Source organism: Etheostoma cragini, chromosome 1, assembly GCF_013103735.1.
Source record: "Etheostoma cragini isolate CJK2018 chromosome 1, CSU_Ecrag_1.0, whole genome shotgun sequence".
Classification (NCBI taxonomy): domain Eukaryota; kingdom Metazoa; phylum Chordata; class Actinopteri; order Perciformes; family Percidae; genus Etheostoma; species Etheostoma cragini.
Window position 1 is genome coordinate 11,779,769 of NC_048407.1, and position 23,265 is coordinate 11,803,033.

The 23,265-nt window shown below is 38.8% G+C and overlaps 3 protein-coding genes across 5 annotated transcripts in view; all 3 read left to right on the forward strand.

The window, feature by feature from the left end:
- The window catches only part of LOC117946887 (EGF-like repeat and discoidin I-like domain-containing protein 3), a 12,053-nt gene extending 10,800 nt beyond the window's left edge, over window positions 1-1,253 (forward strand). For both annotated transcript variants that reach the window (XM_034875360.1, XM_034875369.1), the window contains exon 10: window positions 198-1,253. In XM_034875360.1, the coding sequence (XP_034731251.1) occupies window positions 198-341 (144 nt within the window). In that variant the 3' untranslated portion in view covers window positions 342-1,253. The remainder of the gene's footprint in view (window positions 1-197) is intronic.
- Window positions 1,254-2,150: 897 nt separating this feature from the next.
- LOC117948478 (hyaluronan and proteoglycan link protein 3-like) lies at window positions 2,151-6,491 on the forward strand. The gene is made up of 6 exons (XM_034878108.1): window positions 2,151-2,415; window positions 2,999-3,195; window positions 3,306-3,531; window positions 3,641-3,786; window positions 4,057-4,359; window positions 5,666-6,491. Exons 2-6 carry the CDS (start codon window positions 3,084-3,086, stop codon window positions 5,953-5,955), a joined length of 1,077 nt encoding a protein of 358 aa, XP_034733999.1. The 5' UTR covers window positions 2,151-2,415; window positions 2,999-3,083; the 3' UTR covers window positions 5,956-6,491.
- A 5,650-nt stretch (window positions 6,492-12,141) lies between these two features.
- mibp2 (muscle-specific beta 1 integrin binding protein 2) lies at window positions 12,142-14,616 on the forward strand. 2 transcript variants are annotated; one of them, XM_034875759.1, is made up of 8 exons: window positions 12,142-12,410; window positions 13,013-13,103; window positions 13,318-13,366; window positions 13,558-13,747; window positions 13,847-13,918; window positions 13,995-14,101; window positions 14,194-14,288; window positions 14,364-14,616. In XM_034875759.1, the coding sequence occupies exons 1-7, from the start codon at window positions 12,385-12,387 to the stop codon at window positions 14,277-14,279; spliced, it is 621 nt and encodes a 206-aa protein (XP_034731650.1). In that variant the 5' UTR covers window positions 12,142-12,384; the 3' UTR covers window positions 14,280-14,288; window positions 14,364-14,616. The 2 variants fall into 2 exon arrangements, with proteins under 2 accessions (XP_034731650.1, XP_034731657.1); XM_034875766.1 differs by lacking the exons at window positions 12,142-12,410; window positions 13,318-13,366.
- The last annotated feature ends 8,649 nt before the right edge of the window (window positions 14,617-23,265 follow it).

Sequence of the window (23,265 nt, forward strand, 5' to 3'; positions counted from 1 at the left end):
CCCCCCCCCCCCCCCCCCCATGACAACTGGTCAGTAAGACATTTGGTTTTGACCACGTGTACATCTCCCTGCTTGTTGCCTGTTTCTTCTTGTAACAGAATTCTTGCTCTCAGTGAATTTGAACATGCTTTATATGGAATAACCTTTGCACAATTAATAACTATTTTTTTACTTTAAACATCAACATTTATTTGCAGCTTTTCAACGGCAACATTGACAACAACACCCACAAGAAGAATCTTTTCGAGCCTCCGTTCTACGCTCGGTACGTCCGAGTCGTCCCCTGGGAGTGGCACGAGCGCATCACTCTACGCATGGAGCTGCTGGGCTGCGATGATTAGTAGAAACTCATCCGTCACTAATCTAACAGTGCTCCATCCTAATCCGGTCGCTCCATCCTTAAACCCTTGCAGAGAAATGGATCCGGAGCAGAATCCTCTGTTCTGTAACTCCTACCTGTTTCTGTGGATAAAGATTCTGTTGGTTGCTGGGACTGTAACACTTGTAGCACTTTCTGACTAATGACCTTTTTAATGTTTTTGTTAATAACATTGTTTGACATTGTTCACGGAGAGTCTTCTATGAAGGATCAATGATTTTAATTTTAGTACCTTTAGATATAAACTAAATATGCATAGATTTGCTCTTAGTCATTTGCTCCCTTAAAGAATCTAAATTTTTGTTCAGGTTCCCCTGATAATAGTCCCCTTCACCTACTCCAGTGGTCCAAGCTAAATTGCCAGTTTTCAACTTTTACTGTCCTTCCTTTGCAGTCCCACACCTGTTGACAACCCTATCTTTTTGTTTTAGCAGTGTGCAGAGATGACAAACATCCTCACCAGCACACTCACCGCATCTCGCTATAGCAAGCTGCTCTTTAGCCACTTGAGCACAAACTTCAACGACGCAGGGCCTGTGCAATATGCAGTATATTTTGGCATTTCCAACTATCCTAGAAGAGATAACACTTTCCAAGAGTAGAACATTTAAAGCTTTCCCATTTTTTTGGATCTGTCAATCAAATGATGGACCAACAACAGTAGGGCTTGTTTATGTAAAGACATTCATGTTTTGGACCCATTTTATCAGCTTATTCCGCTTTCTTACGAATCATTTCATTCTAATTTAATTATTTTTACAACGTGTGAAATGTGTAGAAAGATGTGTAGAAGACAAACATTGTTTTGCATTCTTTTTTATTATCATTAATTGTTGGTCTTGAACTGAGATTGTTTATTAAATGTTAAAATAAACAGTTGTGTGTGTTTCTTTTCGATCAAGCGACACAAAATATGTCGTTATGCTGTAGTATGAGCGGATTAACCAAATGGCACCGGTTGCGTAACAGCTTAATTCCCACTGCTGGCTATAAGAGTCCCATTTGTTTAGGCAACGTCCATGTCCGAGTGGGTGTGAGTTGCTGATTTCTGCATGAACAGACAGGTCAGTGAGGCCACATAGAGGGGACACAAAGGGAGCAGCATGAAGGAGAGCATGCTAGTTATTTTAGGAGGCATCTCTGCATTGTTCAGGTGTTAATATCATCCATAAGTACTCCTCCCTTTGTAACATATCACTACCCAACATGTAAGGAAGATACAGTGGCACTTTGTATTTAAAAGTTCTCAGATAAATTAGAATTAAACTCAGAAGAACCTGCTGTCAGTTGCGTTCCGGTTTCTTGGGTAAAGCAAAAACTCTCCCTGCCACACAAAGATGTTGAAAGTTGTCTCCAGGTTAGACTACCAGGCTTTGGCCTGCTCTTTACAAGAGTAATTACACCCTGTTAGATAATCATCTCCCTGCTAAGCTTGCAGTCCTGGTATGTTTGGCCCCTGGCAACAGCTTTCATCTCTATGAAATGATTGTGGTGGAGGACGGCGCATCTCCAACACATCTGTCCTCACTGTGGATGTCTGTGTGTACTGTGTGTGGATGTGCGTTTTAAAAGATCATAGAAAGAAAATCCAATATTACAAATCCACACTTGACTGTTAAATATAAACAACAACAAAAAAAAGCATTCTTTTATTATTAACACATTAACTACTTAAATGTACAGTACTGAATAATCAAATTTGGGACTTTTCCATAACAGACAGACAGACAGACACACGCACACACACACACACACACACACACAGGTGAGTTCCCAGTGCATCAGCTGATGGCGGCAGAGCAGCCCTACAGCCGTGCTACTCTTTAGTGAAAAGTTAGGATACACTTATCATTACTAACTGAGGACACTGGAGGAGACGAAACCTGTTTTTGAAGTTTTTTCTTCTTTGACCAGGGTTAGGGAGAAAGTGAATTATTTCACAGCAGACGTCGTAGCCTACTTTTGCTCCTCGGCGTCAAAGCTCTTCTCTCCTCAAGGATTTACACCACGCACGCAGAATATCAAGGTGTTTAACGGTAAGTGAAGAAAATACATTTTAACAAAAGGACGTCAAATGTGACGTGGAGATCTTTACAACACAAATCACATACTAGGTTTTTTATAATGTAGCCTATTAGTCCTTTAGCTTTTGCATTTAGACTTTTATTGTTTTATATTTTTATTCTCACCTGGCGTCCGTTGCTGTTCCTTAACGGAGTCAACAATGGTCATAGGTGTTGTTCTTAGGCTCTTAGCCAATGTCGAGGAAACCAGGGAAAGCCAACAAATATGCTCTTAACCGAAATTGTTTTAGCCTTCCCTTAATGTAGAAAAACTAAAACTACAATGCAAATCATTAACATTTGCATCTTTTGAATGGGTCATTTTAAGCTGCGGTTTTGTTGTGTCAAAATGCAGAAGCATTATTTTCATTAACTTATAAAGTGCAGAAAAGTTATCGAAGTGGCAAAATTAGATTTTCAAGTAAAATGGTGTCATGCTGCCCTCTACTGGAACTGTCCTGTCACAACACCCGATGGGAAAAATACAACAGGGTGTATGTTTATTGAAAATTCTTGCAGAAATAACGTAGGTCTACAAGAGTAACTGTGCTTTTAGGGACTGATCCAATCGCCTTTCTCTCTGCAGGCTTTGGGGATTGCATATAGACCGTTAAGGATCTGGATTTGTGCTCACAGCCGGGATGATGATCTGTTGCCTCCTATCTCTGCTGTTGTTGGAGGCTCAGCTGGTTTTCTCAATCCCAAACAGTTTCTTCTACCATGACTTCCTCAATGGAAATGGCAACAAAGAAAGTATGCACACAATCAATAACATATACTGCATGTGTATGTAAATAGCTGTATTATGTGTTCTGCTAGTTCATATTTTTGAGCTCCAGATGTAAAGTCTGTATTTCCTGCAGTTCATTTCAGTGGCGTGAAGCTCCATGTGGACTCTGCTCAGCCATCAGTGTTTGCAGTCACAGGGGGTAATGCCACCATGCCATGCAGGTTTTGGTATGAGCCTGAGTTGACCTTGCCAAGGGAGGTCCGGGTCAAGTGGTCCTGGCTCCCAACTGTTGCTGGGGGACAGGAGACAGACGTGCTGGTGGCCATCGGCTCCCGCAGTCGAACTTTTGGGGACTTCAGGTTGTTGAAAGGACATATAATTATAACAATCATGATTACTCTTTTCAGTTTTTTTTCATGGCTGTATGAGCTTGTGTGTCCTTTAACTCCCAGTATGTCTGTTGGCCAGGGGTCGTGTCCAGCTCAGACAGGATTTCCCAGGAGATGCTGCACTTGTGATGACTGAACTCCATTTGAATGATGCAGGCCGTTACCACTGTGAGGTGGTGGACGGACTGGAGGACAAGAGCATTTCAGTTTACCTGGAGTTACAAGGTACAATACCGTGAGTTCCATTATCAGAGGCAACCGGAGTCCAAACATTTCACATAGCTTCTAGTTGATTTTAGTTGTAAGTTGTTAGTATTAGTTGCATTGAATGTGTTGATTTTAAAAGGCCTTTTTCACAGCAGACATTTGGACTTGTCATAGCACAGGTGTAACTAATAATATTAATTTAGGCTCTGTTCTATTCAAGTGTCCTATAAATAACCTTTTAAGCACACATAATTTGTGTAATAGTGTCTAACTTATTCCTCCACCCAGGTGTGGTGTTTCCCTACCAGCACCCTCATGGTCATTACCATCTAAGCTTCCTGGGAGCCCAGCAGGCCTGTGAGGAGCAGGGTTCGATCCTGGCAACCTTCCCACAGCTCTTCCAGTCCTGGAAGGAGGGCCTGAACTGGTGCAATGCAGGCTGGCTGGCTGATGGGACAGTCCAGTACCCCATCACCCAGCCCAGAGTGCCCTGCGGGGGGCACGGCCTTGCCCCGGGTGTCCGGAGCTACGGCAGACGACATCTTCACCTTCATCGCTACGATGTCTTTTGCTTCTCTTCTTCACTCCAAGGTAAGGTAGTGTGAGACCAACAATGGCAGGTTCACAATCTGTAGAAAAGGCCTTCTTCACAGTAGAGTTTGACTATTTATCAAAGGAAACACACAGGTGTGAAAAATAACATTACCAATGGCTCTGTTCAAGTGTCCCAGTAAGCCATGACAGTGCGACAGTGAGCCTGCATGCACAAAACCAGGACCTGAAACTGAAGCATTAATGCCATTGTTCACACCTGTGCTTTTCCTACTGTGGCATAGATAGCTAGATAGATAGATAGATAGATAGATAGATAGATAGATAGATAGATAGATAGATATTTATTGATCCCAAGAAAAATGGGAAATTACGGTGTTACAGCAGCAAAATCAGTCACAAAGCACAAATATAAATATAAATGAAATACTAGGAAAAATATACATACACACAATATACAGGAAATAATGTCAAAAATGCACTGTCACTGTTAATAATAATAATAATAATAGGCTAATAATAGTGTGCAGCAGCTAACATGGAGTCTGCATTGATCTTAGCTCAACAGGTCAACAATTAATTATGAGCTTGACATCGTACACAAAGAAATGTAATTAGTAATTCATAGTCTAATCACGGCAAACTTTCTGAATGCTGTAAACATCACAAGGGCATTCAGTTAACTGGTTCACAAATTGACTACAATTCAAGTCTATGATTTGTAGGGGTGTGTAAAAAACGAATCCCATTTGTAACGGGATTCAAGCTCTACAGATTCAAAATCAATTCATACAATATCCAAAAAGCGATTCATATTTTTAATTTAATTTTTTTCTCCGTTTTGTAATGGAGTGTTCCCTAACACATGGGAAAAGTAACCACATTTACATACTGTGGATCGTTTTTTAAATTAAAAATCTTTTTGGAATTGAAAGTTGATTTTAAATCGATTCGTGACATTTTCTGAATGATTTGAACCTTCAAAGCTCATCTCAACAATATTATATGCCAATGGTTTTCCATAGCTTTCATCCTTATTGTTTATAAGCAAAGGTGCCATCCTTAAAAGCTAAATAAGCCAGCATTTCAATCAATCTAAAATAAGAATTGATAACACAATAAAAGAATAAAGAATGAATACCATAATCCCTTTTTTCTGTCTTGAATATTTTCTTTATGTGCATTGGTTAAAAGTAAATTCACATAATAAGAAATGTAGAAGTCTCTCGGACAGACAGTGGTCAAATAGGTGTCTGTTGTCTGTTGTTGCTGAAACAGAAATGTTTAAGAGCTTTACCCTGCTTGCAGAAAGTAAATGTAACAATAAATGTGTTTTCTTTAAAAGGGAAAGTGTACTATCTTCAGCCCTCTCACAAGATGAACCTGACTGAGGCCCAGCAGGCGTGTCAGGAGGACGGAGCAGAGCTCGCCAAAGTCGGACAGCTCTACTCCGCCTGGAAACTAACGGGGCTGGACAGATGTGACGCAGGCTGGCTGGCTGATGGAAGTGTCCGGTATCCCATCACAAAGCCACGGAGAAACTGTGGCCCCTCTGAGCCCGGGGTGCGCAGCTTTGGCTTTCCACCTCCGCAGCACAAGCATGGGGTCTACTGCTACAAGGCGGGTGATAAATGAATGTAGATCCTCTTCTCGGGGGTCAGAAATGTAAAGTTGGCAATGGTTTCTTGAAAATATGTATCCGTATGAGCAAGCTGCTTCATTAGTATTGTGGAAACCTTGGAAACCTAAAGAGTAACAATAGAAATCTGACGGGTCCTGAGAAGATTAAAAGCAGCCAAAAAAAGCTTTTACACTAAACAAAATTATATTGACTTTTTCAGATATTCCTCAATTTTTTCTTGTGATGTACCGGATCATTTTCTATGATCATGCCTCTTAAACTTTGCAGGAAACATGGAGGAAAAATTAATTTTCTCTCAGTCTTTGTTTAACTAAGTTAGAGTGTGTTGATGGATCATGGGTAGATACGGCTTACAAGTAACAAGTGAAAAAGGTTGGGAGCCACTGGTGTAGTGTTTTCTATTTTATCTATACATCTCGCTGTAATTTTGTATTCTGTGATTTACTTTATTTGTACATGTGAGCAAAGCATTTACTATGATGTCTCAGTAAATGCTATTAAGAATTAATAATAATAAAGCTAGTGAAATGATTCTATTTGCCGATGAAGGCCAAGACATGTGATTCAGAAAAAGTTGGACATTGTTTTTTTCCTGTCTGATTCGTGTCTGTCTCTCCACACAGTAATTGTACTTCCACATACACACAACTTGTAGGAGCTTTATTTGCATAGATTACTATTAATAATATATTTTAGGCTTGACAAAACATCAGCTGTTAGTAGTTAGCAACGAATGCTAACGGAGTTGACTACAAAGCAAGGCAAAAAGACCCCAGCTTTGACGATAACACCTTACCTTAGTGAAAGTGCAAGGAACACACAAGAATGTCTTTTGCTTTTTGGAAATATTGTCAAAATACAATGATGGTTTTCCTCCATACAGCGGCAACCCGAGCCGTCCGACGCCTCTTTGTAATTTTAGACACCAGTCTCATTGTGTCTTTTTCCAAGTAAGAAAATGGTGAAAGCTAACAGGATTTATCAGGCGTTTGCCTGTCGATCAGGAGACCGATTACAGCTGTTCACAATGCAGCAATACTGAACCATTTTTCCTAAAATGACATAAATAAAACCTAATTATCAAATGACGAATGTTACAGTTTCAATTACTTACCATATAGTATGTCTACTTCCGTACCGTGATTCCCACAATGCATTGCGACATGATGAAACAATCCCAATCTATAACAAAAAAAAATTAAATCACTCCAAAAATAAAAATGAAAAAAGGCTGGATTAATTTTGTTGTAAGTTTTTGTCTGACTATCTCTGGACACTTTTTGTTTGTGTTACTTCACAAAAATACTTACTTCTGTTAAATAAATAATCTTCTCTGACCTGCATTCGGGTCCAAGTCTTTATAAGCCGTTATTCCTGACAAGCCGTAACAGAGACAATGCTATCTAAGCTACATACTCAATACAATCATAGAAATGTGTATGCAATGTGTTCTTTGTTAATTTCTCTCCAAAACTGATGCATTTGTTTACAAACACAAGACAAGTTCACAACCAAAATTAAAACTTTATTGATTTTTTTTGTAGAGAAGGCAATTACATGTGTATTAATATAAGGTCAGAAGTAGGCTTAGTTATTTGTCATTTATTTATCCATGAATTCATAATCAAAATGTATTCAACTTTGAGTCAAAGACATTCATGGCTAATATCTGTGAAACAGTTTGTGACACACTGTCCTTCCTTTCACCACCAGATGTCCTCAGAGTTCTGAAGCTTTGAGCACTGAACCTTTGTGAAAGCTTTGCTGGTTCAGAAAGCTTCAGTTCGCCATCACTAGCCAGAGGTCAAAATTAAGTCAAAGTCATAGCGCAGTGGCAGCAGGAAGCAGGCTCAAAACTATAGGTGCTATTCTTTAAGCCTCATGTTGTCCTCGGGTCAAATTTGACCCCTTTTTAAAGTTTCTATATCATAAATTTGGGATTCTTTTAACCACATTGCTCCATGATAACATGGATGGTTCCATGAGATGCTCTTCACAAAGGAAATTAAGGATTAGGTCTCTATTTTTAAAGAATTTTGGGTGTTCAATTGTATATCTGTGATTATCCATTAGCTTCCTTCCTCTAAACTTAACCAGTAGTCAAAATCATTCATAGTTTCTGCTTTTTTCTTACACAAAAAACAAACAAAACAATTGATATAAATCAGGTTTATTGACCATGAATTCCAAATAATAAGTGTAAAACTAGTGCAAATAAATAGGTCTAGTTGAGAATATACTGGTGTGATTGGAAAAAGTGCCAAAAACATAAAGTATGCATTACGTGGGAAAAAAGCAACACAAACGTAAAAACTGTTGAAAAGAGTTCCAATTTTGACCTTGGAGGACAACACAAGGATTAACAAACTACTCTGAGAGATTTCATCCAATCAACTTCAAATTCAGTCTGTGTCATCTAAAGACTTTACCAATGAAAATGTATTAAAAGAAAAACTTTTAGTCAAATGGTGGGGTCATGGTGGCCATTTTGATATTTATTGATGAAGAAGTAAAGTAAAAATATCAGAAAAAGAAGTGCAGCAACAAAGTATTTGTACTTTGTTGCATTCCATCTCTGCTAGCAGTTAACTTTAATAACAATATCTAGCTAATGTTAGGCTAACGTTAACGGTAGCGTTAGCTAATAATTTTCCACCGGAGCGTTAGCTGGCTAACGTTGCGTTCTCTCCTGTTGTGCTCAGTAACTTAATTCATCAAGCTGTAGCCTATGCCAACAGAGCTCCTGGTTAACTTAGATACACCGGAAAATATTGAAATTACTGAAACCATCACTCACCTATTTCAGTCAGGTAGCTAAATCGCAGAGGCCGGGCTCGCTTTCAGCTTCTGCCGGTCTGCACCCATTGGTGTGTGCACGCTCTAATCAGCACGAACGAAGTGAACGGCTTAACACAGAAACTGGTGATGCGAGGCCCATGGCGCTAATATTAGTAACCCCAAGGTGTAAGGGCTCATCCAATGCTGCTTGCAGTCTTACTGTCTATTATTACTTAAATTTTACACATCATTGTAATCAAGTATCCATCGTTTTGTGCTGAAATCCTTTAAAAAGGTATTACTGTAAATTAAAAAATATTTCAACTTCCGATGGACAATGGTCACCAGCCAACCCACTCATGTTCTGTTCTCGCTCAAAGTGCTTTTACATAGTACAGGACCCATTCACACACTGTGCCACCTGCTCATCAGAAAAACACTCACACACATTTACACTGCTCCCAACATGCAGTACGCGCAGCATCAAGAGTAACATCTTGCCCAAGGGCCAGGACTCAAACCACCTACCTTCCAATTGGCAGGCAACCACTCTACCACCGAGCCACAGCCACCGCCGTGCCTGTTGAAGACCTGAGGTGAAATATGACAACCAAACAGTGAGGGAGGCGAGCTGAAGAAAACAAAGTGTACAGTCACAAAATGTTTGCAGACCCTGCAGGATCTCTCAGGTTGACGATAGAGTTTTGTGGGACAGTGTAATATTTGCTGTGCAGCTGATTCAGCATCTCAAGTGTCATGTGAACTATTAACGCAACATTGAGTTACATAAGAATGCACATGATTAAGACTGTACAAAGAAGCTGTAACAACTGAAAGATGTTGAAAGATAGCATTCTCGAACCTCCCCAATCCATGGCTAAAAGGGCATGACCCGTGTGAGTGGACACAATAAGGACATTTTTATTAAACTCACTTACGACAGGAAAAAGAATTTGCATAGAAAAGAAAAGAGCAGACAAATAAATGACAAGGTTTGGTTTGTCTCAGAACATATGATGCACTTTTATCTCCATCTTGCATAATAGTTGTTGTTCAGTGTCTTATTACTTCAAAAAATAAAAGCATTGTGTTGATTTTTTTTCACTCTGGGTATAATTATTAGTTTTGTTCTTGCATGTTAGGACCAATGGTTGAATAAATGTATTTCCATGTTACGCTACCATTTGCTGTAGTCTCTAGTGTCTGCCCCAGTCAAAAATGACCACCACTACAGTACAAGAAAAGACAACATGATGAAGCACATGGGAATGAAGGCCACACCCTAACTGTGATGCCCAAAGGAGAAACATAGAACATAAACCAAAGAAGCTTAAGAATATGAAAATAACAATGCAAGGTGCAGTCACAAAACTTTCTAGGTGTGTAGCTCAGATGAAAATGAAGGCTGAGTTTGAAGACGGGTGTGGTCCAAGCAAGGCCGTCGGAATAGGGGGTAGGAAAGAAGGAAGGGCCCCCCCATTTTACTCACATGGCATGAGTTTGCGTTCACAGTAGGTGTGATCCCATGTGTGATTATTTGAGTTGTACCCCTCACTGAATCTTGGGAGAAATTAATTAGTGACATAGACAATACTGAAAAAGACTAAAATACCTTTATCTTCTCAAGGTAGATTATTGTCTGTAGGCCAGCTAGACATTCAATAAAATCACCATAAAGAAGAAAAGGTACATTGTGGTATTGCTACAGTACTTTTACCATGCATACTTCTTACCACTAGTTAGCGCATGTTATAAAATTAAAATGTATTGTCAATATGTGCTTGATACAAGAGTGGATTGTATCTCTCACCAATGATAGCCTAAAGTTGTTAAATAATACAACATTCATCAGACACAGTTAAGATACAAATGCCATGCAAGTGCTAAACTAAAACTGCTTTGTTCAAATTTAAAACACACATAACCGTCTGATGCAAACAGGTTAACTAGTAACTGAAATGTTGCATTAGGTGATATTACGGGGTATTACAATTGCAAGTGTAAAGCGGGCAATACATGTGTAAATAAATCATGAGTCACAAGAATTAACTAAAGTACTGATTGATAAAAAGGTCTTCACCAAATGTAGTAGTTGTGTGAAAAATTGGATATGGGTTTCAGATGATTGAATTCAGTTGAGTGATGAGCATTCAGTTCCAAGAATCTCTGAGGCACATTTTGAAAGAGGATTGTGATTGCATCACAAAGTGTCAAAATGAAAAGGCAACAGTTTGGTGCAAAATGTTAATCCGTCTTTAAACCTGAATGATATCATCCCATTAGTTTCAATATTTCTCTTCACTTGACCCCCTTGAAACACTATACCATTCTAATCCATGAAAGCTTTTATATTGCTGTAAACATCAAGACATTTAAAAAAATCTCCTCCAAATTGCCTGAATGAAGACGAGTCAAACTATGAATAGAAATCGTACAAATTCCACTTCACTTGGCGACTTCCTCCACATTGCTGAGGTTCTTGAGGGTGTGAACCCCAACGTAAGTAATATTTTGAGGCAACCTCGGGAAACTTTGTCATGGATTTGGTTTGGAAGTTTCTAAACACAAAAGAGATGTCAGCTGCATGCTGGGGAAATAAACACCACAGCAATGCGAGTGTGTCAACATCCTTTGCTTTTGTTTGTGTCACTGATTCAAAATGATTTCTATGGCAGTACTGGCAGCCTCATCTTGTATATTATGTGTGTATTGGTGTGTATAATGGTTATGCGAGTAGCTGATAACTGCTGAATCCAACTAAACTAACATTGGAACTAACAAGTGGATGAAAACTCTGACAGGTCATCTACACCATACGCACAATGCAAAGTTGCCCTATAATTAACATTGTCTCTGTTAAGGTCCTACTGGTCAAAAGAGGCCCTTTCTTTCTATAGATTACTTAGGGCAAACGTTACCAATAGTGAACTGCACGTGTCTATTCTCTCTGTTGTTTTTGCAATTTTAACTTGATCTATATTTTGCTACAGAATGCATTTGTATGAAAATTAAGAGTGGCTTTGAAGAGCGCTCTCTTTCACAGGCTCAGTTATGTGTTAATGTAAGCAGTGTTTTAATGTAGTAGCCCACTGTAGGTCCTGTGGAGCTGTGGTATAACTAATCTAAACTCAAAGGCTTGGTGATTTGCAATATAGCAATACATCATTTCTTCTAAAATTAAAGTAGGCTATGTTTCGCATTTCAAACCTAATATATTCCGCCACTGTTTACTTGTAGCCTACTTTTTTCAATGCTTTACAAATTAAGATTACATCATGGAAGCATAGAAGGTTTAGAGTGGGCGGAGTGAGGAAAGGGGGATGGAGCTGCGGTAACATTCGTTCCTAATTGGCTGTTGTGGGTTTTCTGTGCAAACCGATGTGTTTAAATAGCCAATCACGTCGCTTATCCTCAGTATGTGTAGAAGCTGCATTGAGCTAACAGACCTCTCTCGGTGTTACACCGCGTCCGAGTGACAACTCTGTCTCTGCTCTCGCCATACCCACTTAACACAAGTGCCATGGAGGAAATAAGTAGTTGACGTTTCCTGTTGCAACCTTCTCTTTTTAAGCTTTCTTCCCGTTTGGTTTACTTACGTTTTTCACTCTCAGCGACTTTTCTACGACCTTGAACCATCCTAAACCATGAAGTACATCATCGGCATCGGCGGGTGAGTTCCGACGGATGAAAGACCGGTAGCTAAACTAAGCTAGCTGGTTAACCTAAGCTGCTAGGCCTCAAGCCCGGCACGCGTGGAGAGAGGGCGGTCATGACATGCGCTGAACTGTTGCTTCCTTTTTTGTTGTACTAGTGTTCTTGTTTAACAATTGTCGGTTTCATTTAGCGCTATCGTTAAGTCCCTCTGGAATTTTCCGTGAATAAACCGAGCTAAAGCTAATTTTTACAAGCATGTAGAGATACACGTAAACCCGCCACATGTCCAGTTGACCCACCCTTTTTTGTGTTTACATGTTTTGCATATAAATACTAAAAATTCCCTAAATGTGTATACTTTTGTTAACGTGCTACAAACTGCTCTGAAGATTGGCGTCTATGGTTAAAACCCCGTGTTGTTAAAATCCGTGAAGATAAATCGGATGTAACGATAATATCTATCTATCTATCTGACGTGGAAAATGTTTATGGCATTAATTTCTAACTATTAAATAGAGGTTTCAGGTACTATACCGTATGTGATTGTCTGATCATTCATCTGTTTTACGGTTGCATCATCCACCACTCATTGCCTTTTTATTGCTTTGTTCCATTCAGTGTAACAAATGGAGGGAAAACCACCCTCACCAACAGACTGATCAAGAACCTGCCCAACTGTTGTGTGGTACATCAGGATGACTTCTTCAAGGTGAGTCTCATGCACACATCTGACTTTTGAATTTTGGAAATAGCTAATCAAAGGTATTGCTCTGAGTAACACAAGTATGTTGGATGGCAACGCTTTGCTGCCTGTGTTACTAGATACTATTTGACTAGAGTAGAAACACTATCAGAGCCGTCCATATAGCAGAGTGTAGCTCTAGTGGAATGTACCTGGGTACATCTTATCATGTATGTTTCAGCCCCAAGATCAGATTGAAGTTGGTGAAGATGGCTTTAAGCAGTATGATGGTAAGCCTGGGTTTTTATGAAAAGGTTTGAATGTGTGTATGTGTGCATTGTGTGTTTTTGATTTTGTTGTTATATTGTTTAATCTCTAAACTGCATGCAATAAAGACAAACTTAACACAGAATATGTTTCTTACAGCTGCAATTTTCTATTCACTTCTCCTTCCATCCTTTTGCCCCACTTTGCTCTTCAGTCCTTACTGCTCTGGATATGGACGCCATGATGAGTACTATCTACGCATGGTTGGACAACCCAGTGAAGTTTGAGAAGTCTCATGGCGTCAACAACACCCTGGATACTGAGCTCGTCCCAAAGTCTGACCGAAAGGAAGAGGAGGAAACTCACATCCTTATTGTGGAGGGCTTTCTTCTTTATACCTACGGGTAAGAATTTGTGCTAATTGCATTTCTGTTTGTATGCGTTTCTCACTATAAAAGAAATTGGACCAAGTAGGCCTTGACGCTATGTCTCTTACCTTGCAGACCATTGATTGACGTGCTGAACCAACGTTATTTTATTTCCATCCCATATGAAGAATGCAAAAAGAGGAGGTGGTAAGTTCTTTGGTGTTCTTAACTCGTGTTTTTTTAAAGTCTCTTCTGCTGGTTTTTAATTGGTGTGCCTCTGTAGCTCCAGGAACTACACGGTGCCAGACCCCCCCGGCCTCTTTGACGGCCACGTCTGGCCCATGTATTTGAAACACAAGAAAATCATGGAGTCAACAGATGTTGATGTCTGTAAGTGTGGGCATTATGTCTCTTAATTTTCATGTTTTAACAATTTTAAAGTTTCTCCTATTTATTGGACTTTAATGTGTTTGCTATTGCAGTGCAGCTAGATGGAACCAAGTCAAAGGAACAACTGTTCAACTTTGTCTACGGTGACATCCTGAACAATATCCAGAAATCTCATTAACAAACAAAGGTAAACAAATAATTCAACTGTCCTGTTATCAAATCTTTGTATCTGTGAGTTTCTGATTGTTTTTCTGTATCCCAGGTCATCCGATCGGCTAAAAGGAGCATATAATCAGCCTGCAAGCAGACCACCGCCTTGCCTTAAGTTTCTACCTGGCAGCTCATTTAGCTGACTGCTGATTTCTTTTTTTGTAAATGTTTTAACTGATGGCATCAAATGCTGGCTTGTTTTTATATCTACCATATTTATTGCTTATTTACAGCCTACACTCCAAAAAGTTTTGATGGATATGTTCAGAGGATGGTTGCACTTACGTCAATAAATGTTCATCCTGGCAACTTTTGTGTTTTTTCTTTTCTTCTTTTTATTAATATACAAAAGCTTTACTGATTTTTAAAGTGGTTACACTGAAGGTATTACGAAACCCTTCAAAATGTATTCAAAGTACTTTTTGGCATGTGTGAAGCATACACTTGTAAAGTGTCTTAAAATATAGTCCCCATTTTATAATTGCAGCCCTGCGTAGCTGCCAAGTTCAGCACAGTGAGCAGACGGCTTTCGCTATCTTGTTCCCAGGCAGCAGTTGGTGTAAGTGATAAGTGACGAGGTTGAACCTCGTGAGCACAACGCTTATCTAAATTCAGACACACTTGGGCTATTCCCTGGAAGTGTTACCTTCAGAATAAAATACTTTTTTAAAGATCCCTTATCTTGTTTTACAGAAAAGCTTTATTATAATGCAGATCAGGTCACTTAATGCAAGAAAATAATTGGTTAAAGCTGTAATTTATGGCAGTTTTAGTATTCCAAAAAACTGTTACCTTGGATCCTGGATTTATGTAATTAAAAGAAGGAAAAAAAGCATTTCTGGGCAGGAAAGTTTAGCATCACTACCTGTAAGAGGAAAATATGGCGGTCAAACCAAATTTCAATCCCACACAAACTTTTTGTAGGTTATTTTTAGAACCGCGGTCAAATACTATAAACATTTATCGTAAAATTCTTTCCTCGAGTTGCAATAAATAACCATGTCCGATTCTCCATAAAGCTGTACTAACCTTAAATGCAGCCACTGCTTAGTGTTTTTTATAGTGCAGAAACATTATGTATTATGGTTGTATGTGTTTATACACAATATATAACGTGTTGTGGAACCGAGCTAAGCTAGCAAGTTGAGCTTTGTGAGACGAGAGATGTAGTTCACTGAGCGGTTTTACACAAAATGAAGGTCATGTGACAAACCACCGGCTAACTGGGACTTTCTCGGTTGAAAAAAAACTTTTATAATTGATAAATGTAATCCACACTGTATTAAATCTGTATATTATGGTTGTATGTGTAGATACACAATATGTAAATGTAATTAAAATCTTAAGACATATTTTCATCTTTGCCTGCATAAGTAGAAGTTTCCAACTACCGTAAAATAAGGTAATGTAATTATGCAATCCAATAATGAGTTAGGGCCATGCATTATTGCACATGTGTGTAGTACAGCATTTGTTTTCCTGTAATGGAAAAATACAGCTCATAAATTCTAAATTAAATGTCCACAGAAGTCATGGGTGTGTCAGTCCCCTCTGAGGGAGGGAACTAACTGGCCTTTTTTCACTCTACTGTAAAAAGAACACGTTATGTAATGTCACTATAGACGTGTATGGAAGTAGGTCAGAGCTGTATAGCTCATGGTTCACATATAAGTCATTTTTCCCCCTTTGTAGTTCTGCGTGAGGGTTCTTGCTGTGATAGGTACAACTTAACAGATCAGTTTAATTATGTTATGAATTCATTTTAATATAAAAAAAATCCAATTGTGTGTTTTCTTCAACTAGTCATTAAACTAGCCTGGCTTTGAAAACAAACCCCATAACAGTTTTTGCTATTGCCTCTATTCATTCAACAGTCACTGTTTTCCCACTACAGTGTCATTCTGGAATAAAACAATCCTCAAATGTTGATATTAGGCTACACTGCATGCAGGACAAATAGAGCACTGACAAAGAGAGCATGTGTTGTATTACTCACAGAGCACAAAGTAGCTCTTAGTTTCTCTAGTTCCAAACAGATTAGTAACAACAGTGTCTCTGTAGCAACTGTTTGGACATAAACACAGGCAGACAGCAAACATCTGTCCTTAAAAACCTGTTTTTTCAATGCACTATTCAGTTTTGAGTTATTTAGTGTACTTGAGGTTTTAGTGTCATATTTATGCATTTATATTGCCTTAAATGACTTATCAGTATATAGTCCACCCATGTCCTCTGTGGTACTGTTACATTACAACATACCTGCTGAACCCTCACACACATGTGCTACCAACTTCCAGCTCCTCCGGTGTAACCTGTAATTGTTGTGATTTCTTTAACCAGAGGTTTCAATATTTATGGATCAACTCTAAAACACAAGCTCAAAACAATATACATTAGTGAAGGGTGGGATGATGTGGGGCTATTTTAATTCCAAAGGCCAAGGGAACATAATCAGGATGCATAGTATCCTGGATCCATAAAATAACTGGCCTTTAAAAACTAAACTTTGCCTGCCTCTACTGGAATTTAACATAGGGGTGTGTATACTTATGCCCCCTGTTTTTTAAGGAAGAAAGTTTAATTATTTAGGATACATTATTCATTTACAAAGAAAATTGGTGTCCTTAACCCTTGTGTTGTCATTCCCGTCAAAATTGAAAATCGACACTTTTGTTTTTTATCAACGTATGAGTTACGTCCCTTTTTCAACACTTTTGTCGCTTTTTTCAATGTTTTTCACTTTTCTTTTATATTTAACACTACGTAACACTAACTTATTAACTTTAGTCTTACAGTTATTTTGGGAATTTATGGTCAATAAACCTAATTTTTAGGAAATTATACCTAATTTATGCTGTATGTTTGAGTTAGAAAAGCAGAAATTAGGAATTATTTAGCCTAAAATTAAAGGAATGGATGTTGATGGATAATCACAGACTGGAATATGTCAACTTTTACTCAATACTATTTCAAAACCACTTCAATTTTTTTCTCCAAATGCTATCAAATTGAATAAGACACCTCAAAATCAATAAAGTAGATATTTGTAGGCTACTTGCCAAAGAGCGTTGTGTGGAATCAATCATGATATTTTGGGTAATTACAACTGGGTAGTTAAAAAGAACATTGATATGGGAAAACGGATCAATTTGACCCAAGGACATGAGGGTCAAAGGTCGGATGTTTCGTATTTTTTTAATTAAGGCATTAATATCAATTTCCAAAAGATGATTTTTTGTACTCCTCTTTTAAGTCAACTTTAGCATGGTTTCATAAACTTATGAGCTCAGTATATGTAATGTAAATTCCGGTCATGGTATCCTGTATGGAGGATTGATTATAAGCAGTTCAGGCCACTAATACGTTCAAATGTATCAAGGGAGAGAGAAGAAGACAGCGATAGCCTGGTGAGTGGGAGATCCAATTACAATCATGTTAGGAATTTCCTGCAGCCTACTTTAGTTTTGAGCTTGACAAATACTAAAATATGTTGTCCCATTTGCTAACAATGCAATTATTTAGCTTGGATCAAATATTTTAAGGTGGAAGGTTAAACTTTGTGTTACTTTTTGCAAAGTCACAAACAGATATATTACTTTTTGTGTTCAAAAGCAGGTATTCTTTATGACAACATCCTCTTGTGGCTAAACATTTTACTAGTAACTCACAATTTTGAATCCTTTGGAGGTGTTATTTTCCTCATAGGATAGCTAACTCCTTTTAAAATGGGCGTTTCTTTACAATGTGTACAAGCTGTTCAGTCTGGACTTGAATGTAAGAGATAGCAGTTACATAAGCTTGACTACTGTTGGTATGGCCTCCCTTGAAAAAAAGATTATGGCTGCATATGTTTTACTGACCTCTCCTTCTTTAATACTTATACTACCTATCTGTGTCTGGTCTCTACACAGCAGTGTAATTAACTCAAAATGTTTAAAAAGATTTTTAAAAAGAGTGTTTTTATTCATCTAAAATCGTATTCTTTCAGTAAAGTGGGTCTTAGCTGGCATGAACTAGGTTACTGTGAACTCATTGTCCTCAAATACAGTATTTCATGGATGAATAGCACCGTGGCGACAGGACTGATTGTCTTCTGACACCCATACTGCCTCCGGACTACAACAAACCTTTTCTAAACCACACCATCCACCACACTGTTATGAGAGTTGCAGTACTGGCTCTTGCTGGATCTTGTTTATGTATGTGAGTACGTGTGGGTTTGTCTGTCTATCTGTCTGTATGTGTGTATGTGCGTCTGTCCTGTGCCCGTCTCTTGCTCTGTCCCCGCCTATACACCGCTCACAGTGCATCCAAAAAGCAGAGGAAGCAACAGTCTGCTGTGGTTGACTCAAATAGACCATATAAACAACACTATAAATCCTCCCTTCAGACCTCTAACTCCATACAGTTAAGGTTTGGATTATCACATCTCCACCTCACATGGACAGGACACGGCCGCGCAACCACTAACCATCCTGGCGGCAGAGGTGACTGAGACTCTGTGGCCGCTTGTCTGAAAACAATTTCTATGTCCTGCTCACAGCTTTGCAATGTGTCCTTTAAGATGTTTTTTTTCCTTCTGTTAACCAACCAAAGAAAAGTACAGGGCACATTCATTTGGGCCTAATCGAATCATCCTTTTCCCTACACCCCAACCCTCTGCTCTTCAAAGCCTTTTCATCCTGTGAGTTGTTTCTATATTTACTACTTTTACTACAGTCTAAGAGGAGCCCATGAAACCAGCTACTTGCGCCATAAAATCCTTTGTGACGATCAGAGATGCTGTGAGGACTTGTTTTTGAAAACAAAACGCTCTAAAGACGACATGGCAGTGAGTTGAGGAGGGTTAACACCGCACCTGTGGGCCCGGTGGGAAGACAGCCGTGGTCCAACCGCTCTGTCTGTGTTTACACTGGCCTGACCACAGGGCAGACACAAAAAGACACTCTGTGACCCATACATGGCATTAGACACTTCAATTGTAAACAATTCACGAATGTTGTTGCTGCACAGAGGTGGTGGAAGAAGTATTTAGCTTCTTAACTTAAAAAAACAAAGAGATCAGGTAAAAGTTAGAGTGCATTCAAGTTTTTTGACTGAAATAAAGTTAAATACATTTTCATTTTTATGCTGAAGCACTATAAGGTCAGTACACTGAGGTGTTAATAGTGGCACATTTTGTATTTAAATAGGTTATATTTTATTATTGGATTATTGCTACTAAACTACTACTAATTTAGAACTCCAGGCGTTATTGCTTTGTACTGATTTAATTGAAGGGGTGTTTGAAAAGGCATCACTGAAGCACGGTATTTAAAGCATGACAGTACTGACATGATAAGAGCTTATAGGTAGGTCCTACTTTAGTACATACTTTCTACAATTTGATTTATTTTAGTATTGTACAAATAAATACACAAAAGCACGATAAACAAACTTGAGGCCCTCCTTGGAGAGGGGCCCTTAGTCAAAAGCACATTTCAAGACCTTTAATATTTCATTCATTTTGTGCTTGTGGTGGAAAGCAAGTACATTCACCCAAGTAGGCTACTGTTCTTAAATAGGCCTATTTTACTTGTGTATTTCCATGTTCTGTCACACTTGAGAACAAAATATTGTAGTTTTCACTCAACTACATTCATTTGACAGCTGCAGTTAATGATTGTTGTTCCGATTAAGATTTGACATTAAAAAAGGCACATTAAGTAGGATTTTTTAGAATTAGAAGCATATGGCGATGTCTTTATGTTTCTGAGCTTCCACCTCTAAAACAAAGTAGGAACAACGTGCCAGATTGTAGGCATGCATCCAAGAGGAAGCTACGAAAATGGTGGACACACCGTGGAAAAAACACAAATACGGGTGGTGAAATGCCAAGCAGACAAAGCTTGTTCCAACACGAGAGTGAATCTGGGGTTGGCTTTCCCTGTTGGCGAGCACCGCAAACCTCGTTGAGCAACTCGGATTGTGTGTGTGTTTACAAATCACACCTGACAAGTTCTACTTATTCCACCTTTAAGGTGGGACCAGTTGTTCTATAATTTGCAGTTTCACCAAAGAGACATTTCCCTTATTAACATCTCAGATGTTTTTTTTGTAAAAAAAACTCTTTGAAGTTCAAAGAGCATAATTGTTGTATAATTATACAGTCTTCACAAAAATGCAAAGATTAGGAAAAAGTTAAAACAAAAACAAATGAGTGTATCCTACCACAACCTCTCAGCTGTATCCTGTGACCCCCATAGGTTTTGAACCACTGAGTAAAAAAATAACTGATTGTGTATAAATAACATAAAAAGTAGCTTCATACCAATATGAAGCTATTTTAACTACTTTATATATTGTCAGGTTGTTTAATTATATAAGCCTATATCATATTTCATAATCTGATTGTATGTTTTGTGTATGGAAGTTTTATCTGCAACGGAACTGTCAGATAAATGTGTATGTAAAATTTAGTGGAGTGGGAGTACCATTGAATACAAACACTGCACCAAAACACACTTTAAACTGTCAAAACTGTGCTTGGGTTAATACATAGTATTTAGTTACTTCCATTAATGTATACTATCTAAATAAATATAAATGTTTTGTTTTGGAAGGATGTGGTGGTAACATATTAAACTTGTATGCCTAAACATCTACTCTGTACCATCTGTTGAGTCACCATGCCCACTTATCCAGACTTGCGTATGCAGTTATATAAGACTTGGTTGAGAAGGGAAAGTAACCTCATTCACTGTCACTTTGGTCAGAAACACCACCCAGCTGTTTTCCAAAACTTTCAACCCAGCTCTTCACATGGTACACAGCGTGCATGAATACTACTACACGCCATCAAAATGGTCAAACCTGAGGGAAATAATAACATGATGCTCCCATCCTGAGTGTGGGCCTGAGGACCGTATCCTGTTATGGTCGGTCTGGGTGAGGCCTGGTGCTGGTCTGAAGCAGACCACAGCCTCCCACTCCTCACCCGTCTGATTCACTGTTTACTTAGACAGGAAAGCCGTCCACCATACAACATCATCATCTGCTGTTCCGTGTCTGTGACTCGCTTGTGGTTTTCGCAAAGGGGGGGTTTGTGTTTTCCCCGACGGCCAAGTTTCTAAAAGCAGAAACAAGTTAAAACCAAATGCTTGGAGGAGTAGAGCCTAGCCTCGGAAACCACTGCTTCTCTAAGCTGTCTACTTTTGAAGCCTCATTCTGTACGCCCCCACCTCCTGGAAAAAACAGAGCCCTATTCAATCAAAGTATTAACTGATTAAGAGCAGATCATGATTCAGTATGTCACTGTGCAAAAACTCAGAAAACAGAGTCCAAACAAATTCATTTTAAGGTAAATGAATACAATAAAGATGTATCATATGATTGGAAGTTCAGGAAAAAACTAGTAAGTAAAGTTTTTCTGTCTAATTTTTGATATTTTTCCCCATAGTTGGAGAACCAGGGACCTTCAGAGGCTTTTTGGGCCCAAAGCAGAACTTTATTTTCTCCCATCCTTCATTCACAAAATTAAATGACCTAAAATCGCTATATACAGCAATAAAAGGGGATCTGCCTATTTCATGCTGGCTTCTGATAAATAAAAATATATTAAAAGTGCCATATTAACTTATAATAAGACTGATCTTCTATTAAACCTAAACACAAAGTCAAAGTAACCTACTGAAAACTGTATTCAAAATGTGGCTTCCAGTGCACCGCCTCACATTCATCAGCATGGAATCAGGTTGCCCCTCTCCCTGAGTCTGGACCCCTCCATGGCCACACTGTGGTGCAGTTTCCGCTCCAAGAAGGACTAGGCAAGGGTGGACCAGACCATGTTGGTTTTGACTGAGTTTCCTGCTGTAGTAGTAAGTGTAAATATAGAGTTTTATGTGAATAGGAGGGGGTGAGACAGACACATGGCTGTATTGGGATAGAGGGGAATGTAACCTATTTTTCTGTCAACAAATGCCTGTTTGCATGGACGTGACAATGGTGTATAAAATGTGGGCAAAAAAAAAGACGAAAACATCTAGTGTTTACCAATTCAGTGACAATTAAAGGTTTATGGGAGAAAGTTGAAGCTGAATTGGGAACCAATAGGACAAAAGTCAGTAAACCAAGCTCAGCCCTGGTGCTTTATCTGCTATCTTGTTATTACTGTCAACTACACTGACCTGGCGTCCAAGGTGATCAGGTAATCTGGCCATGATTAGATAGGCCTACTACACGTACGGGGAAAAACAGATGTTTGTGAAGTAATGTTACTAGTTAACAACCTAAATGTGTGTGTGTGATGCATGGAAGACAGAGACTTTTCATAAAAAAATGATTACACAGAATTAACCAACATCAAATCTTCCTTTCTGGTTGAAGGTATGGGAATCAGTAAATCATTAACGTTTGCCCCTTAAAGCTGCATTCGGATCTCTGCTGACACCTGGTGGACTGAGATGCTCAATACAGTCAATCATGGTGCATGTGGGACTGAAAAGAGGAAATACATACACACGTAAATTAAAATTGTAAGTCACTTCACAATAAACCAGTTTGTGTTGCTTTTATTACTAATTGTACAAACAGTGGAGTTTCAGGCGTACGTAGTGCATAGAAGCCTCTTGAAAAGTCTGATTTAATTAATTTACAGATGTGTTTGGTGAGGGCAAAGTTTGGTACATATTAACATCCATTATCATATCATCTGAACCCCAGACATACAGTCAGTTAAGTTTAGTGCAAAACTATCTAAACAACATACCTGTTTTATAACATTCAACACTAACAGGGCACGAGGCCCAGGAATAACATATAATATATAAACACTTTATCTTTAACAAAAGACAGCATACGCATTGATTCTCCTGGTGGGAAGTACCAGCATTTGATGATTTAGTCCATGTCTTTGGTTTGTGGTGAACTTTGCAATGTCCGACATAAAGGATCATCCCAGACCTTTTACACGTTTT